Source organism: Phallusia mammillata, chromosome 4 (genome assembly GCF_965637545.1).
Source record: "Phallusia mammillata chromosome 4, kaPhaMamm4.hap1.1, whole genome shotgun sequence".
Taxonomy (NCBI): Eukaryota; Metazoa; Chordata; class Ascidiacea; order Phlebobranchia; family Ascidiidae; genus Phallusia; species Phallusia mammillata.
Window position 1 is genome coordinate 22,940,284 of NC_137255.1, and position 23,064 is coordinate 22,963,347.

The 23,064-nt window shown below is 37.7% G+C and overlaps 3 protein-coding genes across 3 annotated transcripts; 2 read left to right on the top strand and 1 right to left on the bottom strand.

Annotated features, from left to right (window-relative positions):
- Positions 1–3,592: 3,592 nt before the first annotated feature.
- LOC145223645 (atlastin-3-like) lies at positions 3,593–7,808 on the bottom strand. Its single transcript, XM_080090045.1, has 6 exons — positions 7,694–7,808; positions 5,851–6,053; positions 5,662–5,796; positions 5,391–5,540; positions 3,784–3,846; positions 3,593–3,721 (listed from the first exon to the last, which is right to left on the bottom strand). The coding sequence occupies exons 1-6, from the start codon at positions 7,806–7,808 to the stop codon at positions 3,593–3,595; spliced, it is 795 nt and encodes a 264-aa protein (XP_079946171.1).
- A 6,517-nt stretch (positions 7,809–14,325) lies between these two features.
- LOC145223866 (uncharacterized) lies at positions 14,326–15,810 on the top strand. Its single transcript, XM_080090267.1, has one exon. The coding sequence runs from the start codon at positions 14,562–14,564 to the stop codon at positions 15,759–15,761; it is 1,200 nt and encodes a 399-aa protein (XP_079946393.1). The 5' UTR covers positions 14,326–14,561; the 3' UTR covers positions 15,762–15,810.
- Positions 15,811–15,859: 49 nt separating this feature from the next.
- On the top strand, positions 15,860–20,205 carry LOC145223865 (large ribosomal subunit protein mL37-like). Its single transcript, XM_080090266.1, has 10 exons — positions 15,860–16,048; positions 16,291–16,400; positions 16,901–17,102; positions 17,470–17,576; positions 17,703–17,827; positions 17,951–18,045; positions 18,236–18,368; positions 19,047–19,189; positions 19,605–19,733; positions 19,864–20,205. Exons 1-10 carry the CDS (start codon positions 15,860–15,862, stop codon positions 20,035–20,037), a joined length of 1,407 nt encoding a protein of 468 aa, XP_079946392.1. The 3' UTR covers positions 20,038–20,205.
- The last annotated feature ends 2,859 nt before the right edge of the window (positions 20,206–23,064 follow it).

The following is a 23,064-nucleotide window of genomic DNA, read 5'->3' on the forward strand; positions in this document are numbered from 1 at the left end:
GTACACCTGGCGGAACTTCCTGATTTGTGCTGTCCGCAGCAAATATTGGCAACGAGTTGCCCGTATTCTTAGAGTGTAAACTGGCCTTCGGTATCGAACGTTGGTGTTGAAAACTGAGACAAAATATTTCGATACCGAGTACGAATATTGATACCACTGAAATCGTTCGATACCGAGTACTGAGTACCGGATACCCGTCCCTTCACTAACAAATATAACATAAAAAATTATAGCAATTTGAAATAGACCTGATAATTAGGGATGTCTCTTTCAGAATCCTTAACAACCGGTTCCAAATATGAACCGGGTCCAAATTATAATGGACATAATAATGTAGAAACAAAAATATTCTGTGACATTTCCAATGTAATTTTTATACAGTTTTTGTGAAATTCCTCCCCTGAACTCATAAAATTCCTCCCTAGGGAGGAATTCCTCCCTGGTTGGGAACCACTGATCTATAAAGCAAAACCGAAGCAAGAGCTGCACCTAACCTGCAACTTCCGTAAAATGACTTGGAACCTACCAAAATTTTACACGTTTTGAGGTGTGTTGAGCATCACACCTTATCAACCTATTTATTTCACTCAATGGTTTATGATTCACAAAAAGTAGACATAGGCTACAAGGTGCAAAATGAAAAGTTCACTGACAGTGTACCTCTACAACACCACGACAATGCAGTTTGTAAACAATTTTGACCTGATAAAAAATCTGTGCTAAATTTTTGACTTTGTAAACAAATTTGGCTTTGTAAACAATTTTGGCTGTTTGACTTTTGTTGAAAACTCAAAAAATAATCGCCCTACTCATTACACTTACTTGCAAACTGTCAAGCATTCTTGTCATTGATTTTCGGTAATTCTCTCTCAATTCTCGACAAAGATCGTCCAACATTTTTGAGCAGTCTGTACCTAGACAATAACATCCCAGTTTTTCGTGGTAGAATGTATTGTCAAAAGTGCAAGCTGTTACAATTAATAGTGTATATAGCAAGGGTGGGCAACCTACGGTCTCGGGCCAGAGCTTTTGAGCGGCCCACGACCGCATTCTAACTGCTTCATGTATCCGGCCCGCGACCGCATTAAAAAATCGTATTTTGTTCCTTATCAGCCGAATGGAATTTAAGCGTTATGTTCATTCGATATACCAAATAGTTTTTGAACCGAACGCTAATAGTTATAACTAGGGATAGGCATTGTTACGTACAAAGACAAAATTATTGTGTGTATGCTAGACTTTTGACTGTGATGTAAATGTGGTTGGGCCAGTGGTGGATTAACCATTAGGCAAAGTAGGCACGTGCCTGCAGCCCAGTCAAAAATCCAGGCCACTTTAAAATCAGTAGAACACTGATAACACTGATAATTCTAATTTTTTAGTTGGCAACCCTGATTTTCGGGCCACTCATGAAATGTGCCTACAGGCCAGCAGACCCTTAATCCGGCACTGGGTTGGGCCTGATTGTTAGTAACCTAACCAGACCTGTGAAAGGTTAATGTTTTAGTAACCAACTACTGTAGTTCATTTGACAAACCCCTACGATATTCTTCAGCCTATGGTCGGGTCATAATTAGTTTTTATTCAAACCTCAAACGTAGTGGCAGCAGTTACTGTTTGTCATTTGTTAAATTCTGACATAACAATACAAGCAACTTGTTTTATGATTGCTTTAATTCCGACAATTTTTAGTTTTTGACCAAAATAAAGCATTGTATTTTTAGCATCTGTACACAAACATGAAAAAGATAAAGTAATAAGTTTTTGCTGCCAACAAAATTTCGTTGTGTTTCTGCATACGAGCAACGCGAACAGTGCTCTTTGTTACGTCAAAACAGAAAATAAAACCGTAGTGCAGGGGTGCACAACCATTTTGCCAGGACGGCCGCATCGCAGATTCTTATTTCACCAACGGCCGCCATTTACCTGCTTATTTTTGTTCAAAATATTTGGTTTATATCATGTATTTACCATCTATTAGCGCCCAAGAAGCCCAGAATAATTTTTAACTCGGTGCACAGATTGAGCTGCACAGCGAGGAGATCAGTCTTAAGTGTTTATGATGTCAGAATCTATATTGTGATGCTTATGGTACCTGTTTTGTTCGCATTGTTGGCGCACAATAGGTGTACAAAAATATTGACACATACTGGTTATTAGGCTGGTAATACTCTTTTAAGTACCACAAAAACGGTTTGGTGCAGTCTAAAACATTTAACCTTTCAGTGTTTTGATATTGAGCAAATACAAATTGCCGTTTTCAGCGACTATATAGACCCCTAAAGTTTCACTAAAACGAGTATTTGTATCCTGCTCAAAAAGACCTTCGTCGAACCCCTGGGTCGATCGAACCCCGATTAAGAACCACTGCATTAAGCAAATACTTAAAGTTGAGTTGCCTACACTTTTGCGCTATTGCAGTGGCATCGTTGCGGCCGCACCCGCAATATCAATACTTCTCTTGCCCTCGCATAAAAATGGTTGCCCACCTTTGGTATATAGGCTATATAATTCGAGTAACATGACAAGTGACACTATAGTCCAAGGGGGGACCAAACCATTTTCGCTGCGGGCCGGATAAGTTTAATAATGATTTGCGAGGGCTGCACAGTTTACTTAACGTAGTCTTTCCAAACACGCCCCGCGAGGCGATTTTTATCGTACTGCCACGAGATCTTTCTGCAATACTCTTTAAAGTGTGGTGATGCGACTGTTGATTTTTAAAGTAAGTCTTATCTTTCCAGCAATGTTCCTATGTTACGTCACAAGTGATCAAAGAAGACCATTGTTCGCGAACAATTAAAACTTGTAGTCTTGCCTGTGACGTAACACACTGGCTTGGATCATTCCTGTAAGTCAGGGGTGGCCAAACTTTTTCACCAGAGGGCCAAATTTGCAACTGTCTTGCCACTGGAGGGCCGTATTAAATGAGATTTACGTAAAATTTGTAAGTAGGCTAGTAGGCCAAAGGGATGTGAAAAAGAGCACATACAGGCTATGTTAGCTACTTACGTCATGGTTGGCAGACTGTTCTAAAAATAACGCTGCAAGGGCATTTATTCTAAATATAACAACGCTTGCCACAAGCTACCGCTAGTGGCAGCTAGCGCTGTTGCACTTCTAGTTCGCAGTGGTGAATGTGGTGCTAGGGGCAGGAACTTGGCCGAATGGTCCGGCGCGCCTGACCTACATCAGACATAACAAACCCTGATCGGGATTCGTCCCCGGAAGAGTCCTGGGTTCGAACCCCGTGAAAAAAAATTAAAAAAAAGGTAAATATGGTGCTTGGAAAAAAACAGGCAAGGTGTTTGGCGGGCCGGATGAAACAGGACTGGGGGCCGGATGCGGCCCGCGGGCCGTAGTTTGGCCACCACTGCTTTAAGTTGTAATCCTATGAGACTAGGTAAAATTTATTCCAAATGTCGTTGCAAGAAAAATTTTGCAGAGGGTAAATTAATTTTTGAATGTTGCAAAGTTAAAAGTACGATTTGGCAAACCAAGAACAAAGGCCACGGGCCGGATAAAAGGACCTCGGGGACCGGACCTGGCCCGCGGGCCGTAGTTTGGTGACTCCTGTTATAGTCCATTAATATCATACAAGGAAGAGAAAACAACCACCTGCAATATCGTAACAGTCCTCCTGATTTTTGTACCTAATGGCATCCTTCACCTCAGGATAAGGCGGTAGATCGGGCCAATCACGTAGAAGGAATAGCAAGCCCTTAAATAACACGAAAAAAATTAAAAACAAAATTTACCAAATTTACACACAACCTAACAAACCTGAAATGAATTTTCACTTTGATTAGGGTTCTTTTTGAAAACTTGTTTGTATCCAGTAAAACTCTAGAAAATTGCGATAAAGCATGGATATGCTAATAAAAACGTCACAACTGCAGCCTTACAATTATATAAAAAAAATCCGAAAACTCAGTGTACCCCGGGAAACAAACTAAATCAGCCTGTGGTCGCATTGTGGAAAGTTAAACTTTTTTGTCCTTAAGTAAATACTTAAGTAGTAAACCCTATCTTCTTGTATGTTCTCAAGGAATATTCGGAGTAAACTTACATAGCTGATTAATGAAAAAGCGGCTCTTGTGGGTCCGGTATCACACAACCTTTGTGCATTTATTTAAAATTACGACAAAGTATAAGCCTTTGGGTTTCAGGGAATTTCGAAAAAGGCGTTTTCCAAACATTCAGAAAAAATCGACTTACAACTTTTTTAAGTAGCCTGATATATATTTCTATTGAACGCACTTTGTGCAAAACGCAAACCGGTGGACTGTAGCGGGTTTCTACAAAACGTAGTTCATTTAACACAAATATTTAAAATCTTTTCCTATTTTTATTGTGACTGAAAGCATGATTTGTACTGTAAAATAAGTTATTAATAATATGTTACCGTGGAAGTAGGGCTGTTGCTAACTAATTGGAAATTCAAAGAAATTGTAAGCTAATTCAAAACCGCCACAAACAACTCATAACAATTTACATCTTCGTAATAATAACACTGAGTAAAATTTTAGGCTTATGAGCAGGAATAGCATGAGTGGGATAGTGTTTGTCGTATCCTTGCTGAAGTGTTGTGTTTGTGTAGGATGTGACGAACGAATTCGCACATCAGGGACTGGAAAGTTAGGGCTGAAATCTTCTTTCTTTCCCTGTTTCTGGTTTACGCCAGTGATATGACTTTATTTACTGTGATGTAACAAAATGCCTGCCATGATGGAAGAGAAGTCTCAAACGTAACAATGAGTCTGATGTCATCGTTGGTGAAATATTGTGCAGACCGCGTTTAACAGTTTCTTTCTGTGCTTTGAGCAACCTGTTTATTAGTCGTAGTTTGTACTTGTAACTGTTCTTTTTAAAATGCTTATCAGCCAATTTTGCAGTTTGTAAAAGTGAATGCTATTACTAATATCCCGTTTCCATGGCCGTTGGTCCGATCGGACTTTTCCGCTATTTCAGTCCGATCGGACGCATTAAGAAATGACTCAGCAATTTTTTCAGCGTTTTCGCGGACCTTCTCGCGAGGAGGTCCGATGGGACTTTTAAAAGTCCAATCGGACCAACGGCCATGGAAACGGGATATAAGTTATAAGTGATGAAACAGTTATAGTGTTATTGAAACGTATTTAATTATAACCTGGATTCCTAAGGAGTTGGTACCTAATTTAATTGTAACTGTATGTAATTACTGTCGCAATAAAATTAGTGTATTGAATAACTGGATAATGACTTTCTTAACGTCGCATGTTTTTTTGCATAAATTTATCGTGCGTGTGTATACTTTTGTGACACTATTCTTTTAGTTTTAACAAAAATCAATGCAGTTGTACGAAAACGGAGAAATTAATTACCCTCGCTAGAATGTCAACGAAACCTACCTGAACATGTGGCAACGTGTCTGTTGGTGTGGGAGGCAAATGTTCGTATATTGAAAACGAATTCATCAGAATACCACGTGCAACGATTGGACAATCATTTACTGCAGCCTCGAGTTTAAAAGCATCAGTATCCACAAGGAATACTGCCATCTAAAATAAAATACATTGGCCTGAGTAAATTTGTTGCAAACAAAAACTTTTTATAAACTAATACAATTTTGGCAGTCTTCATGTTTTTTTACAACTTAATCAAAACACATAAAGCACAAACTTGTTTGTTAGGATATGCTTTTATGAAAAACGGTTCATCCCACAACCACAATCCTGGTTTTTGTTGCACTGATTCATTAGCTGATCCCAATTCTCTGATTAATTGCCTTGGTTCTGTTTGAGGCCGAGTTTCTGACTACAAAGTAAGTCGTTATTTTATCAAAGAGCTTTCGTTCGCCAACCAGCATACCTTATTGCTGTTTTCCGCCAAGAAACACTTCCAAAAAAACGAGTTTACTGATCGACTTATTCCAGTCACATTAAAGATGACCACTGGTATATTGGCAACACCTGGTTGACCAAAAATCCCTTCGAGTTCCTTTATGTTAATGCTAATGGTACCATTCTTGTTGATATCAGCAATCTGCACAGCTTTGTGGTCCGTAAAATGTTCTAAAAAATTAACGAAATTATTATTTTTTTCATCAACAACAACCAATTGATTTGTTCGTCATAAAAGTCGTAGAATTATCTGCATTGCGAAAAACAAGTTTAAACTAACTGTCCGCAAATGTATTTTCTGCAATTTATTGGTGGGTGACTTGCTCTCATGGACCCGTGGAACACACCACGTGGGACAATGGTTCTGGTTTAAAAGACGCTGTTCTAAAGCTTTGATCTATATTAAAATGTAACAAATATGGATTTGACCAACATTGTACTAATATACCCCCTTTGGTCCAGTGTTATATTTTTTAAGTATTCCGACATAGAACCTGCTGGTTTGGGTTTTGTTCCGGTTTGGGCAAATTATCCGGTCCGAACCGGTTTGCGGTTTTTAAATCCGTTCAAATTTCCATTCGTTTCAATTTAATTCTAACCATTATCTACCTGGCCTTATCAAACTCCTAAAGAATTTCGACCGTACACTGTTAAATTTTGACACAAGTGTTATATCGCATATTCTTCAGTGCACTGTTTTCAAAAACATCACAAAATATAAAAAAAAACGCTGGATTTTTTATTGGTTCGGGTCTGGCTCGGGACCAACAACAAACAAAATACCGGGTTCAACTCCGGTTCGGGTTTTTAGGAAATCGTAATTAGGGATCCGGTTTCGGTTCGGAATTAATGAATTTAACCGCTCAAACCGGTCCGGTTCAGTTCCGGTTCGACCTGCTGGTTATGATTCGTTTTGTATGGTAATTGAAACCCAGGTAGCTAATTTCTACAATTATTAAACACTATTCAATATGACATCGCGTTTACAATGCAGTTGGAGAATAACAATATGTTTTCCTACTGGTATTCAAAAATTTCTAGAACGCATAAGGCATTCCTTGTTCATGCGTGTAGCACAAACCCACCAACACCACTAGATATCTCCAGTTCAAGTCCAACCAACCGTTGAACCAGAAACGCTCCGTGGTACAGGCTCTTTTCAATCGAGCTTACCGTTTGACTACAATTCATTCCAATATTGCTGAGGAATCAATTAAAAAATGTGTTTTCGGCGCTCTAAATGGGTGCCCCGAATGAAAGCTTTGAGAACAAAGGAGACGTAATTCACAAAAATATCCCTGCCCAAAACATATATTTTGGTCTTTCTTCCCTAGATTCCCAAACTAACAGATGCGCATCATTGCATGTTAACTGACTTTGGAGCATATTTCGAAGTCAAACCAGCCAACAACAGATTCTCTCCGACCCTAAAAGCCCAGTTGGTTTAAAACCTCCAGGGGGTGATATCTATGTATGTCATATCCTGCCTTGTGATCTAATGTTTGCATGCCGTAACAATAGACACTGGCTTGTGAAGGAATTGTGCCAGAATCCATCGCGAGAGCAAATGTGCATAGTTTTACGCTTTAATACGAATTATATTTAAAACCACATTCGTTCAGTTTAAGAAGTGCAATACACTGATGTAAGCTAGTGATAACATGACTCTACCCTTAAGGCTTAGGATCTTGGGAAGCTCTAAGGACGGGGATATCGGTTTCGGTATTGGTTTAAAATTTGTGGTTGTGCAGTTATCCTTAAAACCCATCAACAAAAACTATACCGTTGGCTTACTACAAGTGTGCGCCTACCTGTACTTTTGTGCAAAGTCGTGCGTTCTGTTGCCATCTCGTACATTTCACGCGCTAGTGACTCGAAATATTTCTTGATCAAGTCTATACGTTTCTCGAAGATATGATCCTCCATCTTTTGGTGTTGTCAGTATACTGATACACCCTACTACTAAAATACCTTTGAAAAAAGATTTGACAATATAGATAAATGAGCTGTTGTTGCCAGACACACTATCAACATTTGTTGCTCTTGCTGAATATTACCTTGTTATCGTTGCTTTGTGCTTTATCACTACGTGACGTCCAAGAATGTGCCCTAAAGTAAGCGTCTCTAGGACGCCAAACGTCGGGTACTTTACAATAAAAATCTACTGGATTAGCGACAATGGTTTGGTTTACAATACAAAACATTACCACAAAGAGAGATACCAAGAGTATCGCTGCCCAGCAAGCAAGACATTGTAGTTACGGCGTACCAGGTTGATACAAGGACTCAATGCCTTATTATCACTTTTTGTAGAATTACTAAACAACTGCAGCACCACCTATTCCTACTTGGTTTTATCGTTTGGTTAGTATATAGCAAGGGGTCAAGAAGTTTTTTTTACAACCAGAAACAAAAATAGAGGCTTTGTTGAAAAGGATAAGTTTTAAAGTTTGTTCTTTTTGCGGCTGTAAAGTTTAAATTTTTTTTATTTTTTTTTTATTATTTCTAGTTTCTGAATAGATTGTTTTTTGTTTACACTTGTATATTTCCTGTTTTAAGAATTTGTAAAGCATGGCATAAGGTTTTAAAGCAAAAGTTTGGTGTAAACGCAAACATCTCAAACCGCTGTCCTTGTAACTTGCAAGAACTAATATTTGTCAACAGCTATAACATCAGCGCGGTGTACATACCCTATAACAGTTAACATAACCCTGTTAATACAGAACCGTGACAACCTGCAACTTGGTATAGATTGTGGCAAACTGGTCAATATTTCCTTCAAAGTAAACTTAAAACAGGCTTTAGCTCTGTCCCATTGTTCTATCGCACCATTTTTTTCTTAAAACGTAGTACAACAAGTACGTCTGTAAGCAAACTTTGCATTCTAAACTGAGACGCTGCCAAACTCGTCAACTTTTAACAATTCTTGGTAGCTTTGACCAATCTTCAGCCCCAGAAAAAAGTAATTTCCCACTCCAACAAAAAATGTCCACATGGGGATTTGTCAAATGTTTTTACCTGGGGAAAACCCATGGGGATCCGATCACCAAAAATATCGCTTTGTTTCGTCGGTTGCCTAGTGAAAAAGGAGTATGTCGCTACGCTTTACTGCGCGTAAGTTGAACTTGTGCAGATCGAGCTTGTTTCGCTTTGTTGCACATCGTCAAGCTGGTCGTCTATATAGGCTAGGCGATGCACACAATCGTGACTATATTCTTAAATAAATATTCCTGTCTTCTTGGTGAATACTTCTTTGCAAAAAACAACTATGAAGCGCTCACTCATAACAATATATCAATCGTGATGGCATTGATCGAAGATAGAGGCTCTAAGGTTTATTGCGACAGCTTTCGCTTCAGTTTAATGTCAGTGGCGTAGGCAACCAAAATTTTTGGGAGGGGCCAAATAATTTGTTGTCTAATACAGTGGTTCTCAACCTTTTGTGCACCGTGACCCCTAAAATTAACTTTTGGCCTCGTGGCCCCCCTTCAAGTAACCCTGTAGGATCTGTGGCCCCCTTTAAAAATTAAATGTCAATCTCGTGTTGGAATTCGGTAGTAATTTCGGCTAAAGAGGTCGAATAGAGTAAACAAGAATCCGTATGCATGAAAAACCTCAATATAGACAATTGGTATGTGAAACAGTCGATTAAATTAGGGAATAAAGTTTATCAATGTTCAACTTGTACATATGTACTGTACGTGTAGTTGGGTTCATTCAAGTTGCTAAAGTTGTGATTGTTTACGCAGCGTTCTTGTACGATATTCACGTGAAGTGTGATTTTTCTACACTGTTGCTCTACTTAGCTTGGTAAGCATGGTGTATGACGTCATAATGGGATTATGTGGTGTCATGCTTTATTGTGTACTTAGGTGTGTGGTATTGATTTCTGGCATTGCCATGTAATATATTTTCTTCCAGTTGCAATAACGGTCAGCTTTAAGATACATTCCTACATTTAAAGCGCAGCGGTAATGCCATATGCCTTTGTATAAACCGTTTCCTATCGTTTCCATCGTCTGTTACCGTCCAGTTTGTTTTTCATTGAATGTGTTTGCACAATAAGATCTGCAAAACACCCTGTGTGGATAGCTTTTCGGAGGCCATTAGAAATCGCGTCTCTCCCTCGTGTGACCTTCCGCGCTATAACCGGGCGCGTTAACGGGACTTTACACTGTGCATATGTTTATATTTTGTTAAATTTTATTTAGAGTAGTTAATGGCAGTAAAGAATTAGGCATTTTGTTGTTGTCATATTACACTGTAACAAATGATACGTTTAGTGCGGCCTTTGAGCCTTTTTTCGCCTATACTGTTATTTTTCAAACATCCCTGACCTAGAGACAACAAATTTGTGTCGGTTTATGAAAAGCAAATGCAAAGTTCTCAATCTATATTACTCAAGTCTTTTGTCCGCTTTAACCGACAAGAAGAAAAAAAATCTAAAACTTTCCATTTCGAAAATAACGAAATCGGCCCCTATGGGGAAGCTGTCAAAAGCAATCCCTAGGGTAAAACCCTTGGGGTCCAAACTTGTCGTTATGTTCAAACCGTACTTACAACAACGGAAATTGCTATGTTTGATTCAAACCAAAGTACTATCTTTAAAAATATTTATGTACCGAAACAGGTACTTTACGAATGTTTACAAGTGCTAACAAGAAGTTAAGTACAAACGAAAATCTAGATAAAATTGATAGCAATTACTACGTAAAAAAGTGCTAAAAATTATTGATCAACCCAAGGGCGTCCGCACATAGGGGCAAATGGGGTCAGCTGACCCCCCCTGGAAAATTGTTGGATAAAAAATGAAAATGCGAGAACATGCAAAAATAGGCAATTTTCTGAAAGGGGGAGGAGTAAAGGTGATACGAGTGTTACAAATAATATTATCAATTTCTTTATTGCACTGTTTTGTCACTCGTTTCGTTTGTTCTTTTGTCACAATATGTTGTTCGTTTCCCATAATATTATTTATTTGTCTATTGCACAGCAATTTCACCATATGATACTTATTTCAATGTGTTGCTAATATTATCACCTTTGTTTATTTAGCTATTTCTTCACTGTGTTAACACTAGCTTTGTTTGTTGCTTCGTCACCGTATGGTTTCTTTTATTTTTATTGTTTTCCATTTTTGCGTTTCGGACGCAACCGTCTGTGTTGCCTTGGCATTCCTGCGCGTGTCCCTAGTTGCAAATATCCTCGGGACTTTGCTTAATTTGCCTCAAGAATAACTGCTGTTTTTTCCTCATGGCGTGCTCCCTAACGTTAGGGCTGTGAAAATGTGATCAGACAGACTTGGTTGGTCGGCCTTGGTAGAACGTGCTTCTTGGCTTGTGAGATCTTTTACTAATTTGTCTGTTTTCTTATAGTGTTTTTAAAGTGCTACGTTAGCCCGATGGTGTTGTCGAGAACCGTGCTCATTTTACTCCGCTTTTATAATAAGAAGAAAGGATATATTGCATATTTTGTTACTGTTTTGCAAAAGAAGTAAGAGTAGCGCGCGGTCTAGTTATTGGTTTCACCGGCTAGCCGTTAGAGCAGCGTCCTGAACCTTAGGCGCAGAAATAGTAGCGCTGCACGAGTGATGGCTGGCTGGTCAAGATCTCCGATTGTGATCATCACCCTTTTCGGGAGTATCCCACCCTCTATTAATTTACGAACATACCCAAGAGCTACCCGTAATCGCAAAATTCGACAACTTGAGCTCCTGTACTCTCAGAACCACATTACTAGTGCGGGCACTGGCTTTATCTCACATAAATCTGAAGAAAGATAATTCACAGTTTCAGATAAAATCTATAAAATCATTATCCAATTAACTATCAACGCGACGTTCCGGATATTTCACTTTGTTGATGAACTCGTTAGCGTCCTCCTGAGCATGACTATGCCAAACACTACTAACATGGTTTCGAGCAGAGTTATGGAAATCATTATACTTTGTACATGGAGCACTAATGAATGCGCCAGTTTTGCCATGATGAATAGGCTGCCGAAAGAGCACACATAGTTTGCACATGGACCTTCTTAGGCAGTGTCGGATTAAGGGTCTGCTGGCCTTCTGTAGGCACATTTTGTAAGTGGCCAGAAAATCAAGGTTGCCAACTAAAAAAGTAGACTCATATAACATAAAAATATTCACCACAGCAAATTTAATGCATATACCACAGACTTAGATACTGCTGAAACACTAACTAGGCTACACGTGCGAAAACAAAGGAAACCGTGAAAGCAGGCCATACATGGTTGGCAGTTATGTCGTAACAATGGACGTATGGTGCAATGGCAACAACGGCGGGAAAGTTGTTTGCTATTGGGGAGCGTCACTGTCCGTTACATTTATAACTACAATTTGACGCAGTAAGCAAGTAGTAGGGGATTGCGGCAGACTGTGGCCGCGGGCCACATTATCATATAAGACCTGAAACTGTCTGAGGGCCGTATGTTGCCCGCCCCTGCTCTAAGTCATACCCAGTTAGCAAAATCATCCATGTTTAGATTGATTTGTTTCGTTGCGTCACTCGACAGAAATGCGAATTTTTAAAAACATCAAAAAGGTGGCAACATGTTTCAATTCGTATTTTTTAACGATTTTTGCAACGTTTAATTCATCTGGATTAAACTATTATAGTAAATACATATTTATGTAAAAGCATAGAGCCAATAAATGATAAGCTACAAATACATATTAGTTTAGACTCTTAGAGAGTAATTATTGTGAAAACATGACTAAATTTCTAAAGATTTTGAAGTGGCCTGGATTTTTGACTGGCCTATAGGCACGAGCCTACTTAGCCTAATGGTTAATCCGGCACTGCTCTTAGAAGAGGAGAATACGCTAGCCACCGAAAGGGCAGAGTGAACCCACCTTTTCCAAGTTGCACTGGGGAATTAAGCAAGGATGATGAAACGATCATACAATATACTGGTGGCTATATATTACAAAAACTAAAAAAACGTGGTCTGTCTGAAAATAAATTGACAAATGATGATTTTGATGTGCCAGAAACCTGTCTAATTTCAGCCTTGAATGATAATAAGTTTGGAAAATTATCTGTCCCAAAACCAGAGGTGACAAAATTTCTTGTTTACCATGAATACAATTTTAGGAAGTGCTGTAGTTCTGATAATGTACATGAAAATGTCTTTTCCAATATCGACTTTTCTTATGTATGATATTTTTTGTATGTTACTTGCAGATGTGTGCTTTGAAGATATTGTTATAAAAATTTGTAACTTCTATTTAAAAATACACTGTTACCAAAAGGCCATAAGTCTTCATGCATTGTTGAAATTAAAATTTGAATAGAATATGGGCCTGAGAAAAAGTTTGAAGAATAAACCATAACTAGAAGTTCTTTTTTCAAGCAGATTTTTATATTTCTTGCTGTGTGTTTATAATGTTGTTTCCGTAAAAACTACAATGTTTATTAAGAATATGATGTTGAACTGTAAACTTGTAAATTGTCATTAGGTAGCAATTTGCAGTTATTTCTGATTTTAATAGGGACTGATTTTAATTTCACCAAAACTCAGTTGATTGATCCAGGTTGTAATATACTTTCAACCAACCAAGTATAACACAAACAAATGTGATAAAAATAGAAGAGAGTGATTTAAAATTTACACAGTAAGGAAAACAAATCACAAAAAAGACACAACGCTTAAAATTTAGTTATTTTCAAACGTATTGTGAGTCTATCATGAGACACTGGACCACTTTTCAAATTAATTTTGTGTTTTACATTAGAACCTTAATATTATTTTGGTAACAATGATGTTTTCATACTGGGCATACTGATTCATATCCGGCATTTCAATGCATCTTTCTTAATTCGATATAGGTCACTCAATAACAAATCAGGTTAATCAGATAAAAAGAACTCTTTACGACTAATTTGTCAAAAATTAACCCATCATTAATTTGAGGCTAATTTACATTATATTAAAGCATATGTATTTATACTGTACGTTTCCTCTTTAAAACCTGTGCGCAACAATGAATAAGACGCTATTTTACGTCAATTAAGTACGTGACAAGAATTATGTCACACACATAAACAGAACCAGACAAGTTAAAACATGCGCACAGCTCCAAATTCGTGTTTTCCACCTGTATACCTGACAGTGAATACAAGCAGACGACCTTTCTTGTCATGCATCGAAGCGTGACCGTGTCCGAAACCATTTCTACTGGAGAATGACGTAACAATAGATTTTTTGGTGCAGTTTCTCATCATTACTTTTAAAATCATTGGCTTGACTTTGCTATTTTTTTGGTTTTTTGGGCTTGCGTTCGGTTAAGGTTAAGAAATAGAAAGTGTTTATTGAATAAAATGTATGTTTCGGTTTCTTTGAAAATTTTCCCTGCAGCAAGTTGGTTTTCGGAAAACATTTTAGCGATATTCTCAGCGTAAACCTGTGCTGCTAATGGTAATGTCATTTTTTACATTTCGCCTAGGTGTTGAGATTGGCATGTGCCATTTGAAAACAAATAAAAACTTTTGAAACTCCTGTTTTTAGCATTTGATTCAGTGTTAAAAATGTAAGGTGGAGGAAAGCATAGCAAAGTTCTGACAAACTGTAGATTTTCAACTAAAGCGACGCAACTTTTTAAAATAATCTGACTTCTTTTAAAAAAGCATGATATCCTTTTTACGTTTTTGATACCAAATGGGAGCAATAAACAGAGTTGCAGCCGCATTTGTATTGGGATGTACACATTCTAAATTGCATACATTCCTAAGACCTGTGTCATTTACATCATGCCATTATTTAAGCACTGTACCAAAAGAACACACCAAAGAAAATGATTTAACATCAAAAGAAGACACAGAAAACAAAAATAATTCTGCACCCGAAGAAAATAACTCATCACTTGCTGTGTGGAACGGAAAACCACAATTTCCAGATCTAATACATGAAGTACCAAGTGAAGTTGGATTTTGGAAAACAGAAAAAGGACTAAAGTTAAAAGATCAAGTCTGGACAGGTTTTGGCAGATTTATGCGGGTTTTGTTCTCGCCTGAAAAATATGACAATGCATGGGAAAAGTCAGAGACCTACAGAGTTTTCAGACCAAATCGACTAAATCGTGGTGATGCTTTACTTTGTGAAAAACATGGCCACGAATGGGCTGCTGGTTACTTGGTGTTTCGTCTTGGCGGCGCTTTGAAATTGACCACTGATGACCGCTGGCTTGATGACCACAGATCAATTAGAACACCAGAAAGAAAAGATTTCATCATAGAAGCTATTGACCTACGAACCTCATTGGTAAATGACATTGGATTGAAACATTTGGAAAAACTTGGTTATGTTCGGTACCTAAATTTCGCAGATTGTCCTCTATTTGATAATGCATGTATGTCGCGGTTGCACCCAGTTGCTGATACTTTAGAATATTTAGACATAAGTGGTACTCAAGTAACAGTAGAGGGGTTTTCGTATTTCCGTGTGTTTCCGCATTTAAAATGGTTGAATATAAGCCGGTTAAAAAATCCCACCACAGTAAAAAACCTTTTGCCATTCCTGCTTGAAATTTTGCCTTATGATTGTGTGGTAGTTTGTGATGATTCACGAAAAGCTTTGGCATATGGAAGTCCTAATGTGTTTCGTGACCACAAAAACCCAGCAAAAGACTATATTGTTGAAGGCAAATCTGGGATTGGTGATGTAACTGTGTTTAATGACACTTATGGTGCTGATGCTTTGCAATTACAAGATGTCAGTACAGTATATGAACTGTGGAAAACACCACAAGTATCAAAATATCGACACAGTACTTTAAAAATTAACAAACCAAACCCAAGTTTTTTAGCTACCTTTGCAAAGTATGTAAAAAAAGCTGAAAAGTATCCACCTATTGTTTAAAGTTATGCAATTTCATCTACACTTACAATAAATGCATGTTCAACTTCAGTCCAACTATAGGTTTCATGTCGAAACAATTGTAGTCTGGTATTGCAGTCATGAACAGTGTTTTGCCCAAACAGCATGTTTTGTTTGTGCAAAACAGTATTCAAAGTGTCTTTGCCAAAACTGTCAGTCCAGCTGTTATTATTCCATGCCGGAAAAGGGTTTATTATGGATCTGGAAAACATAAAGGTGGAATGATTGGTAGATACGGCCGCCGCAAATACCCACCAAATTGGAGAGTGGTAAGTTTTGTTTGAATAGTTTTTTGCTCGATTGGGTAAAAAATTGCTATTCTGTTTGCACAGCAGACTATATTTAATTTGAATCTTTCGTGTTGCTAATGACAAAGTAAGTTTTGTCTAAATGTATAGTTTCTTGCTTGGATTAGTTGAAAAAATGCTATTCTGTTTGCACAATAGACTATATTTAATTTGAATCTTTCATGTTGCTTAATAATAAACCTTTTTTTATTGCTCGATTTTAGGTAAACTTTAATCCTGCCCAAATACCAAAAGCATGGAAGCCCTTAGACTGGGATGAGAAAAATAGAATTGACTATGAATATGAGTCAAAGTTAGCACAATATATACCAGGGTAAGTAAACACAAATTACTGCATGGTTTTGCTTTTCATGTGAGTTTTATTTAGCTCGGTGAAAAAATCGTAGTAACACAATTGTCCTTGCTGGAGAAAGCTGCACAACGTTGAGAGTAGAGGGCACAGTTGGTGGAGAGATGGTAGATGTGCAGTGGCTACACAGTTTTTATAAGGGAGGTGTGGCAGGGACTCACATTATAGGGTGAGGTTGGCACAATAAAACGCCAAGACTGGGGATGGGGCAGTTTTAGTGGTTAGTTGTGTTTTGGGAATAAACTTTTCGTATTACTTTTAAAGCAAGTAATGTTATTGTGGATTTAGGTAATTGATCAAAATCTAATGACCATGGTATATATATGTCCAAAAAATGTGTAAATTAGACTAAATTTGTAGTGCAGACAAGTTCTTTTTTTGCAGTTTTGGAAAAATGCTCTACAATTTGTAACATGCTCTATTTCTATATTCTTGTTTTACCAATGTTGATTATTTGTTTGTAGGTATAAGCCCAAGGTTGCTCCGCACATGCGAGAAGATCATCATGATGAACCAATGCATGCTATTGATAATGACACATGTTCATCTTATGGATTTCCTCAGGCTTTGGCACTTACAAAATCTGTTGTTGTTGAGGGAGGATTGCCAGCAAAGTTACAGGAGCTTCAAAAATCTTTACCTAATCCTGAAGACAAAGTCATCAAGGTGGGAAAAAATAACATGTTACCTTTTTTCACCTGTCTTATATTTCTAAATTTAACCAGGTTAAGTTGCAGTCAGTTCACACTGTTTAGACTTCTTATCAGCATATTTTGTGGTAATGTTACATATTATATGATGAAAAAAATGTGTGTACAGCAGCAAAAACATTATGTGTGTAGAGAGATACATGTGGGATAAACATACTGCTCATGCTTATATCCTAAGATAGGCAAAAATTTGTAGTCTTTAAGTGGAACACTACTTTATTTTTGCTGCACTTTTAAAGTATTTTTGGAGAGAATTTATTGTCATAATGTTATCTAAATGGAACAAGTACTGTTCATCACTATAAATTATTTTTTGTTTTAAGATTATGCAAAATGCTTTATTGTTTGATGTTGACTCTTGGATGGTGGATACAAAAAATGCGGTTAAAAGATACAAATTTGACAACTTTCGCCATCCAACACCAGAAAGGTATTTGTTTATAGGTATTTAATATGCTTTATTTTTCAAGGTATTTTTTCAAGTTAATAATTTGTGGCATTTTTGTACTTATCAGGAAATAATCTTGACAAATAATTTTGTATTGAATGTTAACAGGTATTGTCCAAGAATTTTGAAAGAATTTGTCCGTTTATGCGATGCACACATATGTCGAGTTTCAGACAAGTATCATGACCGCTTTAACATGCACAATTTACCTTGTAAGACTTGGTTTCAAAGAGGTAAGCTTAATATTAAATGTGTCAGAATATCAAAAACAGTTATTTTGAAAACAAGGCAAATTTACACAAAACAAGTGTGTGCGTATTGCAACAATTTGTTTCTATCTCACATCTTTATCACAGCTGAAAAAACTTCAGAAAACGTTGACATCCTGGATGTTTTATATGACTGGAAAGTATCAATTAATGTTAAACCGTTTATGCAACTTCTTTCAAAAGTGAGTCCTTTAAAAGTGCTGTTTTGCTTAATTGTTACCAAACAATCAGCTTCGGTTTTGTTAAAGACAGTGTACGACAAAATACAAGTGCTTACAAAAATGTTTTTTATCAGATTTTTAATTTTCCTGTCTGGAGTTTCTACATTCAACATTGACTTTTTTAGGATTAATATTAGAAACTATTTTGTAGAATCCATTGTCATTGTTTGCAACTCCAGATGAAGTGGAGGAAACCAAAAATAGGGAACTGGTATCGATATATCCCAAGCTTCTTATACATGGCATAAAACCTACCCACAACTATACCCCAGAACACACAACAGGTAGGAAAGATTCTGTATAATTTGTACTAAAATATAAAAAATACAAAAATTAAACTGTTTAGAAACTACCATTACTATTGTCAAATTGCTAGGATGGTTAAGTGTTTACACAAATGTCTTGTGTTTGATTGCAAGGCGGTGGTACCAAATACCGCATGTTATCACATGGCAAGCAGTTTTAATGAACAGAAATATACTTCATGCACAAATTATATTGATTCTTGAATAAGCTGATGGTTAAAGCTGTTGGAGTGGAGGGTCTGTAATTGAAATAGAACTGCATCTGGTCTTGTTTACCCTGGTAACCTGGTTGGGAATTACATTTTTACTTTCCATACATCTTGCGGTAAGATGTGGTATCAGGAAGTAACATGCAGTATTTAATACCAGCCCTTGCAATGACTTGTCGTGTAATTCTGGTCCAGATTCATGTGCCATTTCAATCTGGATTAAAATCAAAATCACCAACTTTTTACACATAAACTAATTCTACCATTCATTGCTTTAACATGGATTCGCCTCACATATAAATTTGTTCTTTAAATTTGATTAAAAAACAAGATATTAGGGGCTTGCCGACCCTTGTTCTAAATAACCTTTTCTTCTAGTTTTGTCATGACTTCATGTTGCTGGTTTTAACATGTTTCAATCCTATTGTAACAATTTTGTCTGATACAGGTTTTCTTGAGACCTGGCACAAACCACATTTACACACAGTGGTGCTGAACACTGCCGGTGATCACAGCAGCAAGAAGACCATGGGACGAATGCTGTTTCATCTATTTTGTGCTCTTCACAGCCGGGCTGTTCAACAATACGGAGTAATAAACAAATATGTGTTCCTTTTCTAATGTGGACACATTTTATTTACACCTTTTTTTAAAAAATAGGTTATATCAAGTGCTGTTAGTTGTTTTTTTTACCTCATACCCCCACATATTAAATGTACAATCCCCCTAAATTTGGCGAACTATCTGTGAATTTTTGTTCTGATATACATCTTTAAATATATCTTAAAGATGCATTGCAATCTATCACTCCACCAACACAGCACAAAACTTTATTATTTTTTCATGAAAAGTTGTATAAATGAAACTATACATTTTAAACTGCAACTGGGACAACCAAGCAACCAAATTCGTTTCCCAAACTGTTTTGTCTGCTAACAACATACAAAATCACCATTTTATCAGGTTCGGGTATAGGTGTATCTTTTTAATGCTTTGTTTTATGTAGGAAACTCCACAAGTCCTTGCCAAACCTCTAGCAGCACAGGCTATCGCATCTGACGGTCGTCAGTTCTACGCAATGACTTTCCAATTAAACACCACAGATCTAAAAGACGACACCGGCGTCAAAAACATGGTCTGTTGCAGTTGAACGTACAACATTGTTTAAATAACTCTAAATGTTAAGCAATGTATTGTATATGCTCAAGAAAATCTGTGTTTTGTGCTGCAATAATAATGTTGCGCGCTTTTTATGCATGTTTTAGGTCTGGACCTCAGCACCATTAACTGATAATCTACAAATTGAAGACCAATATGCCCCGACGTTGTTATTCGATGAGTGCTCGCCATTGCTTTCTTACTATCCTGATTATTACCATGGTTACTCTCCGGACGCTTTTGCAACCTTTCAGGCCCTGTGGCTAAACGACGTTTTATGATAAGCAACAAATTCACATGCGAAACGCATTAGAGAAACACTGCTAAGTGGATGTGGCCATCTACTGGTGATCAAGGCTAAGCTGACATGAAGTGTCTAAGAAAATTTGCTGCTGGATTTTTCCCTGTGGTTCCATGAGCCTAGTGAAATAAAAACAATTTCTATTTCATTCTTATTTCGGTATTTGTAGGGGAGTCAGGTTTCTGGTTAGTTTCATAAACAGCATTTCAGAGTCGTGTTCGGGTAGTTGCCTAGTCTGGTGTGTCCCAACACATAGACAAAATAGTATTACCTGTGTTTTCACTATTCAAAATCACTTGGCTGGACATGTAGCGTAAGGTGCGACCTCTAAACGTTTAGAAATAACAAATAAGACCCCGTAATAAGCTGTTGTAAGTAACTCAGCTAACACGACGCATCCCACGCTGCATCTTGAGCTCATCATAGGTTTATTTCGGTGGCGCTGCACGATCTTATGGAGCGCAAATAATAATTGGCTGATCCGGATTGAACGCGCTGCAGCTATAGTATTTCATTAGTAAAGCATTTATTGCAGCTTCCCGTACGAGGGCTTGTAGCAAAGAAAAGTTTAGCCCAGGGGTGGTCAACCCGCGGCTCTTACATCGTTGTCGAAGTTTGGGGCCACTGTGTATATTTTGGGTAGTATGTGGCGATCTGGTACAAAAATCGTTGAATTTTACGGTAAAGCTTCAACAATTTTGCGTTTGTACAAACGTATTATCGGTAAGGCCACAAAGAGATTGCTCATTGTTGCGTACAATGCGAATCAGTCACAAAGCAACAGCAATATTTTCAACAAATGTGTTTCAACTAGTGATGTACCGAATCTGCGAAGTTTCGATTCGGCCGAAACCGAATATTCGGTGGTTTTGCCGAACAAATTCGGCCGAATCAACCGAATCATTTATGACGTCACGCGAAGTCGTACGCTACCCGTTTGACATGAAAGTTTAAGTTTATCTACCAGGCAATTTGTGCAGAATGGTTGTGTTTCGTCCTTATTTCAGTTCTGTTGGGTTTAACACTGCCTAAACATGATTGCCAACCCGAAACTTAACTACTGGTTAGTTGTCTGCAGTGGGAAAAACGATAAAGTGTTAAAAAAGTACAATGATTGACGCGATGTTCGTAGGTAGAAAGCAGAAAAGACACGTTTAACGGTTTAAATATGTGTTCGTAAAAGATTCGGTTCGCAACAAATTATTCGGCCGAAACCGAATCTTTGCAAAAGTGGCCGATTCGGCCGAATAATTCGGCAAACCGAATATTCGGTACTGCTCTAGTTTCAACCCGTTAATTGTTTTTCGGATTATGGCGAACGTTATATTTTATGGGCAGTTTGTCTTGTGCGATTGTTTGTGGTGAATGCATTAGTGACGTCGCAATGAATTTAGTTTCACCACTTTGCATTTTTGTCAAACTCGGCGCCTAAGTTTGGGGCGCATGCGCGTTAGATGAAAATACCGCAAAGTTTTTCAGCAGAGAAAATGTTTTGAGTAATCACCGCGTTCAAAATGGCAGTAAAAAAGTTTTTAGCAATTCACCAGACATGAATCTCACCGCACGTTATTTATATTTTAATTCATATGTTTTTGTTTGTGGGATTCGTTGAAATAAGAGTTTTGTGTGTGAGACAGTGCGGTTTGTTGAAAATGACTGGCCTGTGGTCTGTAGGCTACAAGTCAAAATGTGTCATTATTATGTTGGTGTGCGACATTTAGAATAAATCTGGCTAAGCACAGGTCTCTGTGTGAGGAAGGGACGATGCATTTAACATATATATGTGCCTATGTGTTTAATGTGGCTCTTTGTGCTAACACAATCAAAAGTATGGCTCTTAGGCTTTGACCGGTTGGCCACCCCTGGTTTAGCCTATGCTTTTATTTGTGGATTTTTTAAGGACTTCCCTTATCTCTAAGTGCTACTCCAAAGCATTTGGCGATAAACACTGTACTTGGGCCATCGAAAAACACTAGCTGTTATAACATCTTAACTTTATAATGTTAACATTTCATTTTTGTTTACTAGTAGCTTGCTCACATTTTTTTCAGAACCACCAGCCGAGAATTTCGGCACGTGGGTATATACTATGGTAGTCGAACCGCTTGTTATATGGGTTCAGGTTCGGTTCGGGTTCACTTTGTTTTGTTTTTAAGGGTTCGGGTTCGGTTCAGGTTTTTACAAATGTTTGATTTCGGGTTCGGGTTTTGTTCCGGTTCGGGCAAATTACCCAGTCCGAACCAGTTTGCGGTTTTTAAACCGGTTCAATCCCCTTTCGATTAATTTTGGTTTTGTTCATCATCTGCATGGCGTTATTATTCTCCGAAAGAATTTTGACCGTGCATTTCAGAAAATTTCAAATTGGTTATTTTTGACACGCCGTATAGCTGTTACCTTGCGTAATTTTATCTTCAGTGCACTTTTTTTTAAATCACAAAAAATAATACAAGCTGCATTTTTTACTGGTTCGGTTCCGGTTGGGGTCCAACGCCAAACAAAATATGGGGTTCAACTCCGGTTCGGGTTTTTAGGAAAGCGTAATTTGCGGTTCAGGTTCAGTTCGGGTTTAATGAAATAAACCGCTCAAACCGGTTCGCGGGTTCGGGTTCTGTTCGGTTCGACTCCCTCGTATATAGGCCTGTTTGATTTTTGAAGGAAATAATTTAGGCATCGATCAAAGTAGAATAGCAAAAGTTATGGCCAAAGAAAACACTTAAATCTGTTTTTTAACTGGAAGTTTATACGAATCTATTTCTATGGAGAATGTTCTCGAAGCTCGGATTGAGGCTGCTGCGAGGCTAAACTCGTTGGATCCATGCTTCGAAAATTACCATGACTTCAAAAAACTTCCGTTTGTATATTTGTGTTAAGGACAAAAAGTAAATTTGTGAGTTTTGATTTGATTGCTAGACAGTGCCAAAATACAGCGTTTGCGACATTGACCATTTTACTGTTAAAAACTTATGTGTATAAATCTCTGTTGATCAGAAAAATGCGAAATGTTTGC

What these genes read in the sequence shown, in the direction of transcription:
- LOC145223866 (XM_080090267.1), top strand. Translation starts at nt 14,562, where the DNA reads ATGGGAGCAATAAACAGAGTTGCAGCCGCATTTGTATTGGGATGTACA.
- LOC145223865 (XM_080090266.1), top strand. Translation starts at nt 15,860, where the DNA reads ATGAACAGTGTTTTGCCCAAACAGCATGTTTTGTTTGTGCAAAACAGT. An exon ending in TACCCCAGAACACACAACAG is followed by an intron (nt 18,369 to 19,046) that starts GTAGGAAAGATT and finishes TGTCTGATACAG; the next exon opens with GTTTTCTTGAGACCTGGCAC. An exon ending in GGGCTGTTCAACAATACGGA is followed by an intron (nt 19,190 to 19,604) that starts GTAATAAACAAA and finishes TGTTTTATGTAG; the next exon opens with GAAACTCCACAAGTCCTTGC.
- LOC145223645 (XM_080090045.1), bottom strand. Translation starts at nt 7,808, where the DNA reads ATGGAGGATCATATCTTCGAGAAACGTATAGACTTGATCAAGAAATAT. An exon ending in TGGCGGAAAACAGCAATAAG is followed by an intron (nt 5,797 to 5,850) that starts GTATGCTGGTTG and finishes CTTACTTTGTAG; the next exon opens with TCAGAAACTCGGCCTCAAAC. An exon ending in ACACGTTGCCACATGTTCAG is followed by an intron (nt 3,847 to 5,390) that starts GTAGGTTTCGTT and finishes GCAATTTTCTAG; the next exon opens with AGTTTTACTGGATACAAACA.